Source organism: Nanorana parkeri, unplaced genomic scaffold (assembly GCF_000935625.1).
Source record: "Nanorana parkeri isolate BGI_ZX_2015 unplaced genomic scaffold, ASM93562v1 scaffold990, whole genome shotgun sequence".
NCBI classification, from domain to species: Eukaryota; Metazoa; Chordata; class Amphibia; order Anura; family Dicroglossidae; genus Nanorana; species Nanorana parkeri.
The window spans coordinates 371,359-386,884 of record NW_017307258.1 but is presented as its reverse complement, the minus strand read 5'-3'; the positions used below and the strand labels follow the sequence as shown (position 1 = coordinate 386,884).

General features: G+C 44.1%; 1 protein-coding gene across 1 annotated transcript in view; it reads right to left on the bottom strand.

The window, feature by feature from the left end:
• The window catches only part of PPP3R1 (protein phosphatase 3 regulatory subunit B, alpha), a 52,999-nt gene extending 38,838 nt beyond the window's left edge, over positions 1–14,161 (bottom strand). Inside the window, exon 1 of the mRNA XM_018566946.1 lies at positions 13,970–14,161. Within this exon, the coding sequence (XP_018422448.1) occupies positions 13,970–13,972 (3 nt within the window). The 5' untranslated portion in view covers positions 13,973–14,161. The remainder of the gene's footprint in view (positions 1–13,969) is intronic.
• Between the last annotated feature and the right edge of the window lie 1,365 nt (positions 14,162–15,526).

Here is a 15,526-nt window from a genome sequence, read left to right as displayed (position 1 = left end):
TCCTGTCGGCACGGCGGGAGCAGCGTGCGGTGGGCGTGGCTTATGCGTCCTGTGAGCACGGCGGGCGCAGCGGGACGTGAGCAGCGTGTGCTTCAGGCCGCGTGTAGAGCCCCGAACAGGGAAATCAATCGATAAATCAATCGATAGCCGACGAATCGACGATCGAAAACGTTGGTAACGTTTTCAATAGTCGATTTTAATCGACTAAAACGATTAACTGTTGCAGCTCTAAAATAAAGTTAAAAGCTGCTATGCTAAAAAGCACCCGACTTCTGCATATCCAACACAAATATGCACAGCGCTGATAACCTTATCTGCCAACCTTGAGTGACACCTTCTCGGGTGAATAAATTAAATGAATATTAGCAAAGTGAAAAAAATGAGCAGATGAAAGTGATATAAATACAATTCTTGAAAACATAAAATATCAATTCAGTGAGAGATATGGCACGCATTAGTTACCCATACAGTGGATGTGTAATATCTTAGATTTCTCACAGAATTGAAATTTGACGTTTTCAAGAATCCTACCGTATATCACTTTCATTTGTTCATTTCTTTTTTTCACTTGTTTATTAATATTATTCATTTAATTTATTCACACAAGGTGTGTCACTCAAGGTCGACAGATAAGGTTTTCAGCGCTGTGCATTTTTGTGTCTGATACTACAGTTGTTAAAAAAAATTCTTGTTTAAAGGAGAACTATGGGGTCAGTGTTTTTCCCCATAGTTCTCCTTAGGGTAACGGGAGAACACAAACTAAAGTCCTCCCGTTACCCTAAGCTCAGTATACCGCGAGTTACAGCTCGCGGTATACTGAGACGCCGGAGTGGATCTCGACTTAGGCCCCATTCACACTTGGCGATTCGCAAATCGCGCGTTTGTTGCGCAAATGCTTGCATTGAGCAAGCTTGAATCGCGGCAAAATCTGCTCCAAAAAGGGTCCTGCTGTAGCGACCACGACCCGCGACAGCAGGACCCTTTGCCCCATTGCCAAGCATTTAATCTACATAAGTATCATAAAATTGAAAAGTGACGGGGGTATGAACACTTTCTGAATGCACTGTATATTTCGTACTTTTAGAGGTCTCTGTGTAGCAGGCCTTTGCAAGCTTTTCCAAGTGACAGGCAACTCTCTGTCCCCATAGAAAGACTGGGGACAGACAGCATCATCTCAAATATACAATGCTGCGAGATCTTTAACCATTAATACATTTGCCGTGTAAATGGGAACACAAACATATAGTAGGTTCTCTCAAATGGTACTGCTAATACCATACAAGGAAAAAAAAAAACAATTTGTTTTTGTGCCACCTTTTGCCAAACATGGCAACCAAACTGCGCAACCGGCTACAACAAAACTACATAAATGTCAAATATAACAATTGCCCTGCAACTGTGCCAGGTTTATCATTTTCTTCAGGCTACAGTATATTAGTACAATATACAAAGGCAACAAAAGTTATAAATATAAAAAAACAGCAACAATATTTGTCAAGTGTGATTGCAGCCTAATTCTTAAAAAGGATGAAACTTCACTCGCACAAAATTTAAGCTATGGTTAGACTGTCGTCTTGCCTTTCCAGCATTTACCACTGCACATTGCATGATAAATAAACCGCTTCCCAAGTTCTAATTTTGTTTCATGAATGAAAAGCTCACATTGCTGTAAAGTAGAATGCTGAACTATTTTCTAGCAAAGAAGAAGAATTGCAACCATAGTGTTAGAAATGGCACCAATTTTATTTCCCTTAATCTTCCCAGGTAAGCCTCCCACATAAAACCACTTCACAGTTTCACTATAAAAGTGTTTTTCAAGGCAGAGTCACACCTCTGCATTTTAAACGGCACACCAACCTCTGTGGCAAGGCATCTATGTTGCCCTACAAAAAGAGTTGTGTGATTTAGCCGACACTGCAATGTAGTAGTATACAAACAGACCGCACTATACAGAGAATTCCAATACTTCAGACTTTCATTGAAATTCACAGGAAACCTCTATGAATAAGCCTACGGGTGAAACATGTAAGAGGTTGTAGCTGTTTGGGGGTATGCAATGCTGGTATTTGCTGCTTTATACACTTTTATTCACGGTTATACTGGATTTGCTGTGAATTTCAAGAAAGTCTGAAGTATTGGAATGTTCTGGATAGTGCGGTCTGTTCGTATAATATTACATTCCAAGGTGGAGACGCACCTATTAGACCAGCACCTGGGAAGTCTTGATGGCGGCTAAGGAATTGGAGCAGTGAGATTTCCTTTGGCTCTACATTACCTAACACTGGGTTGCATTGGCAGCCCATTCAAAATTATGGTCTGCCTTAACACAACACACGTCAACACTTCAGACAGATATAAATGGGACCCAAGAGTCCCTACAATACACTGACCCTTCAAGCATGCCCATTATGAAGAAGATACTTGCCATGAAAAATTAACATTTTCTACAAAATAATTATTTTCATATACTTGAGGATACTAGAGGATATGTCAAAGTAAGGTGACATAACAGACTTCAATATTAGTACAATATTAGTACAACTGTATTTCCAATTCACCTGAATTTCCACTTTAGTAAGTCAGATGCTATGTGTACAAGAAAGACTGTTTACAATCAATAGTAAAACCATGTATTTGATTACTTCTACCCCACACCACAAACTGCAGTATAGGTTGCCTGAGTCTAGGTCCATTTTAAAGCGACACTAAACTCAGGAGTTAAGTCCTAAAAATGTATTCAAGAACCCAAACTATGAACAAAAATGTATCCGATTTGTGTATCACTCAGCCGTAGATCCTCAAATCATCTCTGAATTGGTGTGGACACTGTCCTACCTTCTGGAGGGTGGCTACTCTTCTTCCCCATGGTCCTTGTGTGTGTTGTACAGTAGTTACCGCTTCAAGCTCGCTCCACAGATGGACTACAATCTCATGTTTAGTTTACAAATCTATATCGAGAGTGTAGTCCATCATGGGTTGAGCTTGGAGCGGTGGCTACTTCACGACACACAAGGACCATGGAAAACAAAAGTAGTCACCATCCAGAAGGAAGGACAGTGTCAGCACCAATTCAGAGATGATTTGAGGATCTACAGCTGAGTGATACACAAATAAGATAAATGTTTGTTAAAAATGCATTCAAATACCTTTTAACTATTAAGATGTCACATTAATCCACAAGGAAGCAGGGATTAATTTATAGTTCCTACACCTGTCTCAACAGATCAGGATCATGGTCCTCTCCGCCGGCTTCCGGGTGTCCCGTCGGAGATCCGGTGACGTCACCGGACTCCTCCCCCCTTCCCCAAGTGACTCCGCCGGCTAACGAAGGGAATGGGGAGGAGTCCGGTGACGTCGATGTCCGTGACATCACCGGACTCCTCCCCCTTACCTTCATTAGCCAACAGAGCCACTTGGGCCGGTGATCTGTCGACACTTTGAACTTATCGAGTTCTGCGACCACCTAATTTCCGGTTTCGTCACAACTAAGAGGTTTGCTCGCTGTATATCGAGACGCCGCAGTATACCGCAAGCTGCTGCTCGCGGTATACTGAGACGGCGCAGCTGAAGCGGATCACGACAATTCTGCCTGGATCCGCCCAGCTGCGTGACTGACAGCTGGTTCTGCCTATCTAGAGGCAGAGCAAGCTGTACCCGCCCACTCCCCCATCTGTTCTGCCAGTCAGCGCTGGCGGATCAGAGCGGGGAGAGGGGAATCCAGCCCCTCCCTTGTCACGGCAGAAAGCCGTGACAGGATCGAGAGGTGAGCGAACGGCGGTATGTGTTCGCTCACCTCCCGATCTACTGAGCCGACCTGTGAGTCTCATTGTCATAGGTCGGCTAGAACTATGAGGTGAGTGAAAAGCACTCACCTCATAGTTCTCCTTTAACAACGTGCTGGATTAGTGTAATCCTAGTTCATTTTATTACTTAATTGCTGTATGTGTATAGGCCAATGTAGTTGGATCTGTATGTGCGTTATAATTAATCGATTAAAACATTTTTTGATTAATCGAACACAAAAATTTGAATCAGTACCAGCCCTAGTTAAAATGTAAAGCGCTTTACATGTATGTTACATGCATTGCCTTTCCTGCAGGCACATGTGAAATACGGACATGTAGCTTTAACATCCCAGAGGGATTAGTGCAAAATCTTCTACTTTTAGAAAAAACATAGCCCTGTGTACAGACAAGGCCTGGCATGCAAGGGTTAAACAGGGTTCAACTTGGACATCAACAGCAGTATGTGCGTTTTAGCATTATCTAAGGCCAGGTTCACTATAAAGGTGCCCATACAATGTGCGATTATCGCACAATAATCACACGATCGTACGATAATCGCAAAGTGTATGGAAGACGTGCGACCGTTTCTACTGTACGGTCGCACGCCTTTTGTCTAGGGAGCACGCTAGAAAACCAGCCGAAAATCGTACGATATTCGGCTCGTTTGAACGGTGCTCGGGAGACAAATGCCGAACGAGCCGGTGTGCGCACGCGATGGTTGTAAAGTGTATGGCCACCTTAAAGCCTGGTTCACACCTGTACGTTTTGCAGCGCGTTCAACGCTCTACAAAACGCTCAAACATGAAAATCCCATTGTTTTCTATGGGTATGGTTCACACCTTGCCGTAATTCAGCCAGCGCTACAAAACGGCCTACGCCTGAAAAAAGGTACATGAGCTTCTTTGCGGCACGTTTACATTGGGATACAGCCAGGTAGCCCTCGGAAACACGCGTCTGTCGCGCGTTTTTTAACCGCAAATCGCTGTACAAACGCGCATATTGGATACGCCTAGGTGTGAACAGAGCCTAAGAGATCCTGACTGCTTTATCCAGATAGCAAGATTAATATAACGTATTAAGATAACGAGTCCAATTGTTCAGACTGCTGCCCACAGCACCTGGCATGTAAATTGTAATAGGGGGCTTCTTAGCCTCCCATGTAATAGCAATAAAGTTGTGTGTAAAAAAAAACAAAAAATGTAATACTAAAATTAAAGAATCATAAAAAAAATGTATTTTTTTATGCTTTAAGTCCCCGCCCCCACATACGCAGATATGCGTCGGGTACGCCTACGTGCAAAAACGACGATTGTGCCTATTGTGCTGCACATGTTAAATATCCCTGCAAATGTCAGTGAGAGCATTCATTTGCCATTAATCACTGATAACACTATGATATTACAGGATTTATATACAGGCAAAAGATTTGCACAGCCCTTTCCAACACAAGGAAGGCTTTACATATATACAATTCAAGACAAGATGGTTAGGAGCGTCTGGCCCATGAGAGCTTACAATCTAAAAGGGAGGGGCAAGTGATACAAAAAGGTGGTAGCTGTGTGGGAATGAGTTGTGAGAAAATTAGTTTAGAGGTTAGGCTGAGGCAAGATAGGCATGATGAGTCTTCATTTTGGGGTAGGGAGAGCCAAAGGATTGGGGAGACTGGAGAAATCCATGGGAAGAGCCAACGAGGGAGCTAGAGAGCAGAATGTCGGTTAGTGTGATACTTTGAGACGAGGTTGGACATATAGCCGGGGGCAGAGTTGTGGATGGCTTTTGTAAGGGATTGTCAATATTTTTTATTTTATCCTTCGGGCTCCTGGAAGCCAGTGGAGGGATTGGTAGAAGAAGGTTGCAGACACTGAGCGGTTGGTTAGGTGGATGAGTCTAGCAGCCGCATTCATGATAAACTGAAGGGGGATAACAAATAAGTGGATGAGTAGCTTTGTGGTTTCATTGGTTGGGTAGTGGAGTATTTCAGAGAATTCGCGGAGGTGAAGGCGGCAGGATTTAGATAGTGATTGGAAGTGGAGGAATGTGAGGTCTGAGTTCAGGATCACACCTAGCACCTTGGCATGGGGGAGGGAGAGGGAGAGTTGTCTTATCAATTTTAAGGGAAAAGTTGGGGAAAGGTGAACGGGCATGTCTGTTACACTGCTACCAAAAAAATGTAACTGCACAATAGTATGTTTTATTTTTGTTACTCCATTTGTTTTTTGTTACCTTTTATACCTGTTGTAAAGTGATGTCCTTCTGGGAAGTATGGTGTAGGTTTTGTCACCAGTAGAGCGGTGTTAAGCCATGCTCGATTTTCTAGGCACCACTGTGATGCTTACAAAGGATAAAGCAAATTAACCCACTAGTATGGATTTAGAACTCTATGGCCCAATTCAACTGTTCAACCCTTACATGAAAGACAATGCCCTTTTAATTATGTGCACAGGACATAAGCGTTAAGTATTTAAATCCAATCTGTCATAAGGTAAAGGGCTAATGAAAGCAGCCTCTTTATACCCCCATTACTACTTCTGTGGCACTGATGCTAAACCTATTTAGGTCCCTTCCCTGGCACAAGAATACCGCAGATGACTGTGGAAATATCTACATTCATTAGAGCCTAATCAAACAAGTATTTTTAATAATGAGTGTGTATTATTCTTTTCTAGAGATCCCCTTTATAGTTGTCTTGTACACAAAATGTTAACAATTAGGGCCTGGGAGGTACATTGCAGTACATTAAAGCAGAACTGAAGTCAAAAATAAAGACAGGCTATGTTAGAGAACATTTTGGAATGTTAATCGTGTAAGTGGAAAACGTACCTTTTGTCTAAGTATCCTGGAAAGTGTTTGTGTCTTGATAGCCTCCTAAAAAGTGTACTTCCTGGTATGAAAGCATGCCTAAGCTCTTCTGTATCTTCATAACTGTATCCGACGTGTGAAATCTAAAGCACTGCTGTCTCCGACAACAGATCTCTTGAGATTTAGGGCCCGCTCCCACTGCGCGATATGCAAATCGCGAGATTTGCCGCGCGATTTGCATATTGCGCGACATCTGCCGCGCGATATCGCGTTCAAGCTTGCATTGAGCAAGCTTGAATCGCGGGTAAATCCGCTCCAAAAAGGGTCCTGCTGTAGCGACACACGACCCACGACAGCAGGACCCTTTGCCCCATTGAAATGCATTGGAGCACGATAAATCGCTCAATGTGAACGGGGCTTTAGACTGCTGTGTGCTGCACACTGTCCTCTTTGTTGAAGGCTCTCACACAAGGAAGCAAAGTCCTGCCTCTACCAAGTTGGCCATCTCGACACACACAGTACAGAACACATTGTAAGCAAGTAATGGGGAAAAGATCAGCTACAGGGAGACCAGAGGCAATACTGGTTGACTAGTCCTTTGTCCTCCTTTCTTCTGTGCACAGCTTCCAGAGATCACCTTCTCTAAAATGCTATGTCGCGTGATAATGGCCAGAAAGACAGACCTGTAGCAAATTTGGTCAGAATAGTTAACTGTAGCTGCAATGCAAGAGCGTTGGGAAGGTTCGTTGGAGTGCCATTTACAATGAATGGCACCCGGACGCATCTGTCTTGCAGTGTGCAATGCTGACCAAAATTGATGCAGGTTCAATGTGTTTTACAGGTCCAGGGAAAAACTAGTCAAATGGAAATGCCCCAAATGAGTCTGACATCAGGCCTAGGACTCTCATTCAAAAAAAGAGTCTGACAATTCCTGGACTTGAGAGCTCCAATCTGAGATCTGAAAATCTGAAGTTTCTTTGGTGGGGGGGAAAAAAAAAACTCTGGCTTGAGCTGTCCAGGACTAGACCCAGATACTCCAAATGAGCCTGCTTCAGCAATGGATTACTAAAAGGTTCAGTATCCATCCAAACTGCTGTACTATCTGGACAGTCAAAGCCAAATTGTCCAACAGAGCCTGTGCTGATGACTCCTTCAGTAGGATGTCACCTAAGTATCCCACAATAGGAATGCCACAGTAGGGTTAAGATTTGGGCCAGCACCTTGGTGAACAGATGAGATGCTGAAGGGCAGGGACGCAAACTGGTACTGCAGAAGCCCCACTGCAAAGCACAGGAAACACTGATGCCCTGGAAGAGTGATGACATTGATGTCCACAGAAGAGATTCCCTGGTGAAGGGGGGCAAAGACAAACCTGGTGGATTCCATGCGGAATTCCTGAGCTAGAATGAAGATAGTCACAGCTTTGAGACCAAAGAGGGAGTAGATGCCCCATTTCAGTTTGGAAATGGTGAACCGTTCTACCACAGGAACTGGGCCAATGGCACCTTGGTCCAGAAGACCCAAAAGGGCTTAATGGAGATCTGCTAAACTGTGCACTGACACAGGAAGGTTGGAATTGAAAACTGAAGAGGGGGCAGGGGGCACAACTCATGTTTATAGCCCTGGGATACCATTTCATGCACCAAAGCATCTGAAATGCATAGTGTACCTGTGTCCGCAAAAGTTACTAAACGTTCCCCCACCCCAGACAGTTGGGGCGCACCTTCATGCCGAGGAAGGACTGTCTGAAGATTTGGCAGACTTTGAGACCCAGACTTTGCAATGGTCTTGGAGCAGTGGGGGTCTCATGTGGAGGGTGCAAGAGTGGGGAATCAATAGATTTTTCTTAACCGAAAACATAAGGCATTACAGTATGTTCTTTGGGCTTCGTCAGCTAAGGAAGATGGGTAATCCTGCCCATTAAAAAGGCAGAAAAAACACATTAAGGGATTTTGGTGAGTCATCCATGGTTTTGCACAGTAAGGTCACAGCCCAGACAGGGTGAAGACTGGTATGGTAGTCGTTTTAAGGCTAAGGGGAAAAACTGATGGATCCACAGGTGGGGAAAGAACACTTTTGTGCAAAATAAGCAAAGTGGTCTCTCTCCCCGCTTTCCGCCGACACCGGTGATACCAGTCCAAGGTCCACAGCATGGGCAGTGAAGCAAGGCGATGGGGTGGGGGGGTTGTAGACACGTTTACTGGCTTGTGGAAATGATCTGGGGACAGCTCAGCTACCAGAATTGCCTCAGTTATAAAGCTGACAGTCCGCTTTACAAAAAGGTACACAGTCTGTTTACAGGGGCCCACAACCAGCGCCACTTACAGTATCCAGTGGAAGCATGTTCAACAATGCAGGTGCATGATTGGGAGACAGGTACAGGGCATTGTAAAGCTGGCCATACACTTATAGATTATCTGTGGATTTTCTATGGTCAGATGGAAAAGGTACAACAGATTCCTCCATCTACGCTAAACTGTGTGGATGGAGGAATCTCCCACTGGGCCAAGCTTCAGTATCTTGCTAGTCGGCCCCGCTGGCTCTCAAAACACCTGAACAATTGCATCCAATCAGATTGTTCAGGTATTTTGACAGCCAGCGGGGCCGACTAGCAAGATACTGAAGCTTGGCCCAGTGGGAGATTCCTCCATCCACACAGTTTAGTGTAGATGGAGGAATCTGTTGCACTTTTTCCATCTGACCATAGAAAATCTGCAGATCATTGGAAGGTGAATGGGCACATTTAGTCTATCAAAGGAAGTTCCTAAACAAGGACCTTCACTGCAGGATCAGCAGGCAATATTTTAATGAGAAGAAAAAAAAACGAATATTTGAAAAGGACTTTAGAAATTGACATGTTAAAAAGTATATGAGGATTGTAATAATAATTTAGTTTACTTATAAAGAAAAACTTCAGGTAACATTTTATTAACCTTCGCAGTGGGGCTTCCACTGCACTGCAAGGGTTAACTGCTCGTTTTTGCCTAGGGTCACAAATAAAGTTATATTCACACGATCCTCTGAGCTGACTGGCTATGACAGTGCTTCCCCCTGCCTGTCTTCTACACTGCAGCGATGGTATGTCCCTTGGAGTCTTCACATCCTATACGTCGTGTATAGAATGCGATTACTCTGCGACCTTTGACGGCTGCAGCAGAGGGGGAGAGAGGCTCCATGAACCAGTCTAACAGCAAGCCAGCTCAAAGGACTGGCTAAATATAACTTTTTATTTTGGACCCTAGGCAAAAATGAGCACTTAACCTTTGCAGAGCGAGGGTAGCCCCATTGCATGGGTTAATAACATTTTTACCCAGAGTTCTGCTTTAAAAGGCTTCACAACATTTCAAAGTGTAAAACTTTCAAAACCCAAGACATAAAAAGAATGGATGCACCGATATATCGGGCAAAAATTGCACTTTTGTCAATAAGCCAAAAGTGCCATTTTCTGGCCCATACAGAGGTGCATCCATTCTTTCCTCCCTGTTGGGCGCTGCTCTGCGTCCCAGCGGGGAGGAGAGAAACGGTCACAGGAAGCCGAGAGCTGCGGGAGAACGCTGTGAGCGGGTTTGGGCGGAGACAGCTGTCATAGGAGGCTGAGCTCTCCTCCCTCACTGCCCCCTGTGACAGCCAATCCAAGATAGAGAGCGGCGGTGTGGGCGGAGACAGATGTCATAGGAAGCTGAGCTCTCCTCCTGCACCGCTCGCTCGGCGTCCTGTGACAGCCGATCCAGGATAGAGAGCAGGTACAAAACACTAGCGATCACTGAGTGTTTAGTAAATAATTGAGGACATGGTATGTTTACTGTGCCCACAATTATGAATGGAAAGTGATCTACATCACTTCCTGTTCATTCATGATTGTGGATATAGTAAACACACTATGTCCACAAGCTATGAATGAAAAGGAACACTCAGTATAGAGGCTTCCTGTTGATTAATAACAGGGACTGCACAAAAAGAGATTGAGGACTCAATCTCTTTTTCCATTTTAAAAGGGAAATATCAGGGGTCTGTTTACTTTTTCCCTAAAAGTAAAGTTAAACAATACATTTAATAAAGATAAAATAATTTTTAAAAATTTGAAAACATTTTCGGTTTCGGCCTATTTTCTTTCATTTCGGTTTTGAAATTTTAATTTCGGTGCACCTCTAAAAAAGTAAGAATGCCATAAACTGAAATACATAAATTTGGCGGCGGAAGTCTAAAATATGAAGCAACGTTCCCATCTACAATGCAATGACCAAACCATGGCAGATATTTACTGAAATACTGGAAATGCAACAATAAAAAACCTTCACGTTACACCATTTTTTTAAATAACTCTGCTCCGGGATGTTTGCATTCCACCAAATACATAAATAATTCGTATGTAGGAAGCAATAGAACTATATGAAGCTGAGACACATATAATCATGAACAATTCGTCAAGCCTGCAATGCTCTACTTTGCATTAGCAATTATAAATTCAACCACATAAATTGCTTTAGCAAAGTCAGCAGTGCATTATTGTGCTCATTTCAAATAGGAGTTGGCCGAGTATTGGATCTTTACATTTCAATAAAGCTTCAGAAACTTTCCAGTAATGGCATGACTAAGATTCAGTTCTACTTCTAAGCATCGGGTTTATATGCATTTATATCAGTGTAATAAATACTTGTACACTCCAGCGTTACTTTCTGCATTTTACATGTACAGTGGCAATCGTCATTACAGATCTGTCGTCTTTTGGTTGTGCTTCATCAGCTATTTCCGTTTTTGAACATACAATTCACACTGAAGTTTGGCAGAATGAACATGTTGAAACACTGCTCTTTCAAAGCCTTGCCCAGACATATAAAGCAACAATATCCTCCCCGCCCAAACGCATGAAGACTTCTGCAGACTACAGCCCAATTTCCTAGCATTACATAGCCGGGAGGGGCTGCGCCAAGTGTCAGGGTATTAAAGTCCAATCAATAGGTGACAGATCAGAGAGGATATCCCAGAGCAGACACACTGCAGTCCTGTTTCTATGCGCATTCACAAAAATGGGGGAGGGAGGATGTCACTCAAGTGTGGCGATAATTAAAGCCCCTGGGTGAATGGGAGGGACACCAGGACTAATCAGCAAATAAGCCTCATTACTGTGTTCTCCTGTATCCTCCATGTACAAATCCTGCGCCATTTTACAGATTAACCCTTTCACGGTACAAGAAACCCGCTCTCTGCCAAATGAGAAAACCCTTTTGTTCATTCTCTAAATATCAGAAAGGGATCAAACGGGGCTTACAGACAAGAGTCCTATGATTCCTGTCATACAATCGTCCAGGCAATCCAGTCATTTAATTCGCTGTTAGGGTTGAATGCTTTAAACAGCAAACTGACTATTTCAGATGCCTGGATATCAAATATTTTTGCTCTGCAATGTTCAGTTACATCACACAGGTTGCATCAAAAGAACAAGTGACCCATATATAGGCCAATAAGCCTCATTTTTGTATAATACTTTACATTATGTGCACCCTTTTGGTGCTTAAACCCTTTGACAGCATATTGGCTCACCCAGGAGACTCAGAAGAGGGGAAACACCCACCCCCCAGCCAAATGTCAATAACCCTGAGCAGTGAGTGCATCCAGAGTCCATGTCAATCAAGGAGAGGGGGGTTTCTATGTAGCATACTGAAGCAAATAACATCATCACTGACAGGGTGTAGATTACTGCAAAGCATCATCCACATGACCCAGCGCCCCGCCTGTGAGTGGGAGACATGGGCTGAGCCAACTTCACATACACTGCACCAGTGTACACATTAGGCTGATTTATGAAAAACAGAGCAAAGAAAAACAAAGCTGTCACCTGTAGCTAACCAATTCCTGAAGGCCCATCCACAAAAACTAGAGCAAGACCAAAGCTGTCACCCGACAACATACAGGCCACACTCCTAGAGCAGCTTTTGGAACAATGACAGGAGGCACAGGGTTACTAGGTGCAACAGCTCCATTGTACTGCACCCCTGTAGGCTCCAAATCTCACAGAAAAAAAAACATGTATTTGTTGCTATGGGCAACATCTCCAATCCATATTTAATGTAATTCAGTATTGCTATAGAGCTACTGCCTGCAGTAAATGATAAAATTCATAAAGGGTTCACTTGTATTATAGTATCAGTACAGATTAATGCTATATGCCAGCCAACAGCAATGTAAAGCCCCAAATGGGATAAAAAACTACAATCCTATACACCCCACCAATACGGCTCCACTCTATACACCACGTGGATATCAATACAGATCCACTCTATACACCACGTGGATATAAATACAGATCCACGCTAGACACCACGTGGAGATAAATACGGATCCACGCTAGACACCACGTGGAGATAAATACGGATCCACGCTATACACCACGTGGAGATAAATACGGATCCACGCTATACACCACGTGGATATAAATGCGGATCCACGCTATACACCACGTGGATATAAATACGGATCCACGCTATACACCACGTGGATATAAATACAGATCCACGCTATACACCACATGCCATGGAAATAAATACAGATCCACGCTATACACCACATGCCATGGATATAAATACAGATCCACTCTATACACCACATGGATATAAATACAGATCCACTCTATACACCACATGGATATAAATACAGATCCACTCTATACACCACATGGATATAAATACAGATCCACTCTATACACCACATGGATATAAATACAGATCCACTCTATACACCACATGCCATGGATATAAATACAGATCCACTCTATACACCACATGCCATGGATATAAATACAGATCAACCCTATACACCACATGGATATAAATACAGATCCACTCTATACACCACATGGATATAAATACAGATCCACGCTATACACCACATGGACAAGATCCATTTGGCACATAAATCCAGATTATCCTACATGCCAGGCAATCTGCAAGCCTCAAGGCGTTGGAATAGATTGGTTCCCATGGGTAACAAGCATATTCCTTTGTGTCACAATAGAACAACCAATGTGGCCTGGGTATGTACATGGACCTGGCAATGTGGAGCAGAACCCGAGCTGATGCCAATAACAAGATAATCCTGCTTATTTTGAAGCTAAAAAATTATTGGTTGCTATAGGCAACAGCTCTACTCCCCCCCCTCCCTAAAGACACCTAGCTGCTCTGTTCGAGCCTGGTTCGGCATGCTGGGAGTTGTAGTTCCTCAAACCCTGGCGGTATCAGGTGAAATGGCAGCCGTGACGGGAAGAGCCAGGCAGGGTTTCCGTGGCTTCCCCGGGGCCCAGTGTGCCAGGTGCACGCACAGCCCAAGCACCCCCCTCAGCCGCCTCTGCAATGCGGGCCTGACAAGGCGGCGCTGCAGCACATGCTCACCATGGCGTCCGGCGGGTTTAGCGAGAATTAGGGGTGAACTGCCTGGCTGGTCCGCTGGGTACAGGCTCCGGCTAGGAGGAGGACGCTCCAACACTGACCCGCTGCAGCCTCGTACTATGGGGAGAGCGAGCAGCGAACGACGGGGAGGGAACGGGCGGAGCCTGGTCGTCGTCACACGGAGCTGGGCGGAGCTTCCCGTCGTGAAGCGAAACGTAGCCTCACCCACAGGGGCGCGCTGTCGTCATCACGGTACCTGCGTACGAAAGAAGAACTGGCAGGTGTGCAGGCGCCATGATTGTTGAGGGCGTAAGGGTGGTTGTCCTGAAACCGGGGTGTTTTTGAATTCTCAGCATAGACACCAGCTTTACAGAATCATGTACTAGATTCATTGGCTAGTGGGTTCGTGCATGTAAACTTCTTACTTTAATATGGTATCAGAGGTCAACGTGTGTTACAAATGGTTGTGTGTAATAAATATAAGCCTTCAAGGCATAGCCCACCTTTTGCAAAAATGTAGTAAATGCACCCACATTGATAAAACAAAATGTGTATTTATTACATTTTTGCATTGAAGCCTGCATAGCATTGCAACCATGATCAGTGGCATGGGTGGAAAGAACAGGCTGCTGCCTTGTTTACCCCCAGCCCCTATTCTGGGGATGAAGGAAGTAAACAATGGACTACGGCTGTGATGTCACGCACTGATCCATTGATATCTGGGAGATAGAACCTGTAGTCTTTCCATTCCCAGATCCTTGTGAATGGATGATCCCTCTCTGTGTGCTGCACCAAATTCAAACCAAAACAGAAGGCTGCAGAGAAAAGCACCCCCACAATTCAGATAAGTGGGGGGCTGGGAAATGTGACCATGTTTTATGTTACACCCTATAGACATTGTTTTAACGGTGGACTTAGCCTTTAAGATCAAATTTGTCAGTAGAATAGAGATGATAAAAGGGCCCCCTGCCACAAAGAGTTCTACCTCTCCGCCATCCTGGCCACTGGCCTGCGTTGTCTTGTAGAGATACGGCTGCTTAAACAATTTTCAGAATCTGTCACTTCATGAATTAAAAAATCACAGGTGACCCCTGCTACTATTCAATAAATTAGGAAAGTGCAGGAATTAATTTCTGTGTCGTATTCCTGGGTGCCCCCTCCCCCCACCACACACACACACCTTCATGTAGTTCCTCCCACCGACACCAATGTCATTATAAGACACGCTGGTGATGTAAGGGCTGACAGATCAAACCAATGAATGCTGCGGCGTATTGGCTATCGAACAATACCAGAAGTGTCCGATTCTAAAGATTCTTCAGGCAGCTGTATTTCTGCAATACAGCGCAGATCAGCAGCGTGGCCGAGGTATGAGCTTTCTTTTTTTTTGCAGAGGGCACTTTGTCATCTTTATTCTAGTGATAGAGTCGGTTTAAATTGCAACTACAGCCCTAAATGTAAAAAATTGCTGGCAGGACGACTTTTATTGCCTTTAAATTTACAGACTAAATCATATGATTTTTACCTGTAATGCTGGAGACACCAGTGAAAGGAGGAGGA